Below are 6,362 nucleotides of genomic sequence, written 5' to 3'. Positions count from 1 at the left end.
GCAAAGATCCCTCATTGTTATAATTCTTTCTGACCTCTACTATTAAAAGGGATGACTACTGTTTGTACAAATTATATGCAATTTATATCCTTATTTATCATAAGCAATGTTACCTTTAATAAATAAATAAATGATCCCTCAATTGGCAAAGAGCCAACCAGATTTGTCTTTATTATACATTTTTTCTTACTAGTTCTTCTTAATCCTTCCACTAATTGATTTGAAGACAAAAAATCAGTGCTATGTTTCAGAGAGCTAGACTTTATTATAATTTCAACCATATGCTATTCTATTACTTTGAACCAAGTAATAGAATAGCATATCTGGCAGCAAATGGCTCATGAGAAGCAAAGTCTACGGAAAGGGGCAGCATACAAATCTAATAAATAAATAGATAGATAGATAGATAGATAGATAGATAGATAGATAGATAGATAGATAGATAGATAAATAAATAACCCATAAATTGTGTTCTTCTATTCCTTAAGAAAAGGGTTTTCCATGCTCCTAGGCAATTAGGAAGGAGATATTTGTTATACAATTTAAAAATAGAATTTGAAATATTTGGGAGTATGCAGATACTTATTAAGTAGCCTATTATTACATATCCATCTTTTAATATGGACAGAAAAAAAATCATGTTTGAAAAAGAATATAACCCATGGGATAATAAACAGTCTTTTCTATTCTCCTACATGTGGACATTGTAAAAAAATCTATACATTTTTACACAATATCGTTTATTTAATCTAAATTCATCTTGCTAGCTTTCTTTTTTTTCAAACATGTATTTTCCAAAACTTTTCTCTCATTCAATCCAGTTCTTTGCCCTAAAATTCATTTGGGTAAGAAATTAATAAAATTCCAATGAATTTTACAGTGCAGTATTTTTCTTTTTTTTAAAAGAATCCCATTTATCTTCTCTAGATCAAATTCTTTGCAGCTTTCATCTCTACTTTTAAACAAGGACTGATATGAACATGCAATAGATTTGAGAGATAAAGTATTATCCAGAACCACATAGAAAATGCCAAGAAGGTCATGGTGACTCTAATTGCCTTTTGGAAAGGAAAAGAAAGGAACACTTTGTGACATACACTTCTAGTTACCAATTCAGATTGCAGATAGAATGGCAATGAGTTTGGTATTAATGGAAGATCCTCTGTGAAAAAACATAAAAATCTTCATGTATTTTTTTAGAATGCTTCACATTCTCATACTTTCTATATACTATTATATTGACTTTTTAAAAAATGCATTGTGCCCTGGAAGAGAAATTAATGTTGTTATGTCTTATATCTTACAGTCATTCAGATAGGAGTTAGCATTTTTGTTTCTGTGATCATATCATTATCACCATCATCAATGGAGCAGAGAAATTGGATTTCTGTTTGATGATGATTTCAAATATCATAATCCATGCTACTATCTCAGGATATTTTATTTGAATTGTATACCCAATGATATTCTCAATAATAAAAGTTTACCAATAACCTTCCTACATGGCATTGGGCCAGAATACATCCGGAACCGCCTTCTACCGCACAAATCCCAGCAGCCGATAAGGTCCCACAGAGTTGGCCTTCTCTGGGTCCCGTCGACCAAACAATGTCGTTTGGCGGGCCCCAGGGGAAGAGCCTTCTCTGTGGCGGCCCCGGCCCTCTGGAATCAACTCCCCCTAGAGATTAGAACGGCCCCCACCCTCCTTGTCTTTTGCAAATTACTCAAGACCCATCTTTATCGCCAAGCATGGGGGAGTTAAGATATTCTTTCCCCCTAGGCCATTACAAGTTATGCATGGTATGTTTGTGTGTATGTTTGGTTTTACTATAAGGGTTTTTAGTTGTTTTATTAATTGGATTGTTACATGCTGTTTCTTTATCATTGTTGTTAGCCGTCCCGAGTTTGCGGAGAGGGGTGGCATACAAATCCAATAAATAATAATAATAAAAATAAATAAATAATTTCCCAAGAGCCTTTTTAAATTCTCTATTCCTCAGAGTATAAATGAAGGGATAGATCATGGGTGTCAGGATTGTGTAGAAAACTGAGAATACTTGTCTAGATTCTTGAGTTTGTTGTCCTTTGGTAATAGGCACACAATTATGAGGGTCTCATAGAAAATTGTCACCAAAAATGAGATGAGATAAAACGGTTCTGATAATAAAGATATAAAAGATCATAGTCAGCAACAAAGATGATAATGTGCATGCAGAACCCAAGACTAAGACCCTGCCAGAGGGGTGGCATACAAATCTAATAAATTATTATTATTATTATTATTATTATTATTATTATTATTACTATTACTATTAATATTGCCATTTCAGTCTGTTCAATGGGAGAGCATGAAAGCATTAACAATGGTGCATAATCACAATAGAAATGATCAATCGTGTTGGTGCCACAGAAAGTTAACTGAGAAGTGAAGAAGATGGAAACTGCAGGAGCTATAAAGCCAATCATCCAAGAAACAAGGGATAATTTAATATAAGACCTGGTTTTCATTATCTATATTAATAAAAATGTAAATGTATGTTTGTTTGGGACATCAAATCTTTGAAAGTTTTTCACCAATTGCTTTGAAATTTTAACACAGCATTACATTGGATCACAGCCTTTTTTATATACAATATAGATGTCACACCTGTGACAAGTAAAAACTGGTGAAAAACATAGGATTGGCTGGAGAAAAACATAGGAGCAACATTTTGATTGGCTGGTTAAAAAAACAGGGAGTTGCCTGTCATAGAGACTGGTGACTGATGCATTTTGATTGGCTGCTGATAATTGTCTCAACTACCACAGGAAACTCCTCTCAGAACATAAAGGGACCATAGATTGGATTGCCTCCTAAGTATTGCATGCTTTGCTGGAACCAAGAACCCTGTGAGTTAGGCCACTCTTTTTGTCTTTTGGCTGATGGGTCAGGCCAGTCTCTTAAAGCAGGGGGTGACAGGGAGGGAGAGAGAGAGAGAGAAATGTCCAAATGTCACCCTGCTTTCTAATATTTATTCCTTCAAACTCTGTTCTTATGAATAAATTGAGCAGGAAGTTAAACTACAAGATCTCCAAGGTGCTTTCAAATTATTTTTCTTAATAAAAATTGAGCAGCGGGTTGGACTAGAAGACCTTCATAGTCCTTTTAAATTCTATTGCTCTGAATAAATTAAGCAGAGGATTCAAAAATGTAAATGTCCATTTGTTCGTGATCTAAAATCTCTGAACGTTCTTCACCGATTGCTCTGAAAATTGCTCTAAAAATAGATTTGGCTACAAACTATGGGGTTTGCCTCTAAATATTACATGCTTGGGTGGAATCAACAACCCTGCGACATAGGCCACTCTTATCTTATTTTTGCAGATGGGTCGGGTCAGTCTCTTAAAGTAGGGGGAACAGGAAGAAAGAGAGAGAGAGCGGGGGAGAGGGAAAAGGAGATGGAGAGGGAGAGAGAAAGATGTCCAAATGTCACCCTGCTCTCTAATGTTAATCCCTTCCAACTCTGTTCTTCTGAATAAATTGAGCAGGGACTTGGACTAGAAAACCTCTAAGATTCCTTCCAATTCTTATTCTGAATAAAAATTGAGCAGGGGGTGGTTGTTGTTGTTGTTGTTGTTGCTGTTGTTATGTCAATACAACAGCAAATGAGATCACTATGCTAGATTTTAGATCTTCGTATTTCACTAATTTCTCTAGCTGCTTCTCCTCAATTCTGCTGTCCCCAGGGATAGCGATGTCGATGATCCATACTTTCTTTTTCTCCACAATCAGGATGTCTAGTGTGTTATGCTTCAGAATTCAATCAGTCTGAAGTTGGAAGTCCCACAGTAGTTTTGCTTGCTCATTTTTGACCACTTTTTCAGGCTTATGATCCCACAGGTTCCAGTGGATCATAATCATTATTATTATTATTATTATTATTATTATTATTATTATTATTATTATTTAGACTTGTATGTCGCCTTTCTCCCAAGGACTCAGGGCAGCTCACAAAATACAGTACAATAATAACATGCGTACAAATCTAATAGTTAAAATTCTAAACTAAAATCCCCTTATATTTAAGAAACAGTCAATTAACTCAATCACATCCACACATAACATTTCATGGTCAGAAAGAAGAGGAGGCATGCTCTAACTGCCCCAGGCCTGGTGACATAGATAGGTCTTAAGGCTTTTGTGGAAGGCGAGGAGGGTGAGGACAGTGCGAATCTCTGGGGAATCTCTGCGAATCCCTTGCACGTCAAGACAAAACGGATGGAGTGCTGGGTGAAAGTGACCATGACATCCTCAAATTCAATATAATAGTAAAACAAACAATTGGGCTCAACAACACCAAAATCCCAGATTTTAAAAAAGTGGACTTCAACAATCTCAGAGAAAACATGAGAGTGACCCCTTGGACAACAGCCCTGAAAGACAAAACCACACAAAATCCAAAATGAAACCAGCTTGGCTACACAAAGACCTAATAAACAAACTGAATGAAAAAAAAGTTACAAAAATGGAAAGAAGGACACAATAACCAAGGCAGATTGTCAACCAGCCAGAATCTGCAAAGAAAAAATAAGAGATATGCTGATCAATTGCTCAGCTATGGATCCAGAAGGATACTCAAGTTGCAGACCCTATCTGAGTTGGTCAGTGATCTCCCCCCCCCCCCCTGAACAATGGATGGACAGATCAAATAGTCTTTAGGAGGAAATGCCCACAGCCATTCGGTCATGTCTGGGTTAAGCTTGAACCTGCTGGGCCCAATCCAGACCCTTACAGCTTTCAGGCACTGGTACATCACATCCAAAATGTATCACATAATACATGTGTAAGAAATCACCCATAAAGTAATAGCAATTTCAGTGATGGAACCAAAACTGAAAGTTCTATTTTGAAGAAAGTAAAAAGAATAATTAACAGTAAGAAATTAGATAGATTATAGATGAGAGAGGGGGGGAGATGATAGAATGATAGAGAGATAAATAAATAATATCCTATATATAAATATAGATGATATACATATAGATGATTAAAACAATATGATGACAGATTGTAGAGAGATAGAGAGAGAGTCAGAAAGAGATGATAGAGATAAAATAAAAAGAGAGATGGAGAGGAGGAGGGAGAGGTGGAAGAGAGAGAATGTCAGGCAGTATAATATATTGCTTAAGGTGATGGACTAGGAGTGGGAAAATGCAATATATAGTCCTCCATCAGGAAAATGGCTACTAGCTGAGTAATTTTGGTCCAGCCATTCTCTTTCAGTCCAAGGGATTTTTCCTATATGTGTTGTTATTTTATTAATTTCCTTCATAAATTAGGAACTTGAATATCATTGATCTATCAACTTTAAATGATTGATTGGGATGAAGATGATGCTGATAAGAGTAATATATACAAGGAACAAAGAGAGATGCAAGTTCTATTTCTCTTTTATGCATGGTAAGCCAGATGGATTATTCTGAATCTGTTGCTTTCTTTCAGCCCTAGACAACAAAGTCATTAAAATTTCTCTATTGCCTAGTTCTGTATCAGCATTGTAAGTAATGGTCCTTAAACCTTAATAAAGAAAACACATATGCATAGACATAGGCACACTTCATATGGTGATATGCATGGACTAATAGTGATTGCTATTCTACCAGTTATTATTGTAGATTCTAGCCCAGATTTTCAGACTCAGTTGCAAAAGTCAAATATTTGCTCAGATGTGTAGTCTTGAAAATTAACATCATGGACTTTTGCTCTGAACCTGACAAAAAACTGCTACTCCAGCCATATAATTTGATTCACCTTTGGACAAAATTTCCAAAGGTCTAAGGTTGTAGGGCAAGAGAGAAAACAGTTTGCTTTAGTTTTTTTGAAGTGTGATAAGCCAAAAGTCTATTTATCCATGTTCTGAAATAAAAATATGCAGACATTTCTTGAGGCAATACTTGTCTTTAACAAACAAAATGGGCAAATATTTTATTACTGTAATTATTAACAAGTGTTTTTCTTTTGACCTTCCCATGGGTACAGCAGGATAAGGTGGGCGATATACTATAAAAGTTCCACCTGTTCATGTGTTCTTCCTACCTTGTCCACTCTATCCCCCCAAACAATTTGGAAACATGAAGTGGGTAATATTCATTTCTTTGCTTTGCTTGGCAAGCTTGGCTGAATTGAAAAACCTACCTAGAAGATATCGGCATGTTGGTATGATGTTTTCTGTTTCTCGTTCTTTTTTTTTAAATGGTAGTTGTGGGTTTTTTTGTCTTTAATTGATTGCTCAGATTTGTATTGAGTTCATATTGCTACTTTGGAAACACAGAGGAAAGCTCATGGGAATTTTGTGTTCCTTCAGTCAAGTTTTCAGACTACCCTC

At 35.7% G+C, this 6,362-nt stretch overlaps 1 protein-coding gene across 1 annotated transcript in view; it reads left to right on the top strand.

The window, feature by feature from the left end:
* The first annotated feature begins 5,591 nt into the window (after positions 1-5,591).
* LOC139153515 (serum albumin-like) overlaps positions 5,592-6,362 on the top strand; it is a 32,740-nt gene continuing 31,969 nt past the window's right edge. Inside the window, exon 1 of the mRNA XM_070727538.1 lies at positions 5,592-6,193. Coding sequence (XP_070583639.1) covers positions 6,109-6,193 — 85 coding nt within the window. The 5' untranslated portion in view covers positions 5,592-6,108. The remainder of the gene's footprint in view (positions 6,194-6,362) is intronic.

Source organism: Erythrolamprus reginae, chromosome Z (genome assembly GCF_031021105.1).
Source record: "Erythrolamprus reginae isolate rEryReg1 chromosome Z, rEryReg1.hap1, whole genome shotgun sequence".
Lineage (NCBI taxonomy): Eukaryota > Metazoa > Chordata > Lepidosauria > Squamata > Dipsadidae > Erythrolamprus > Erythrolamprus reginae.
The sequence above is the reverse complement of the archived record's forward strand: the minus strand, read 5'-3'. Positions and strand labels throughout refer to the sequence as shown.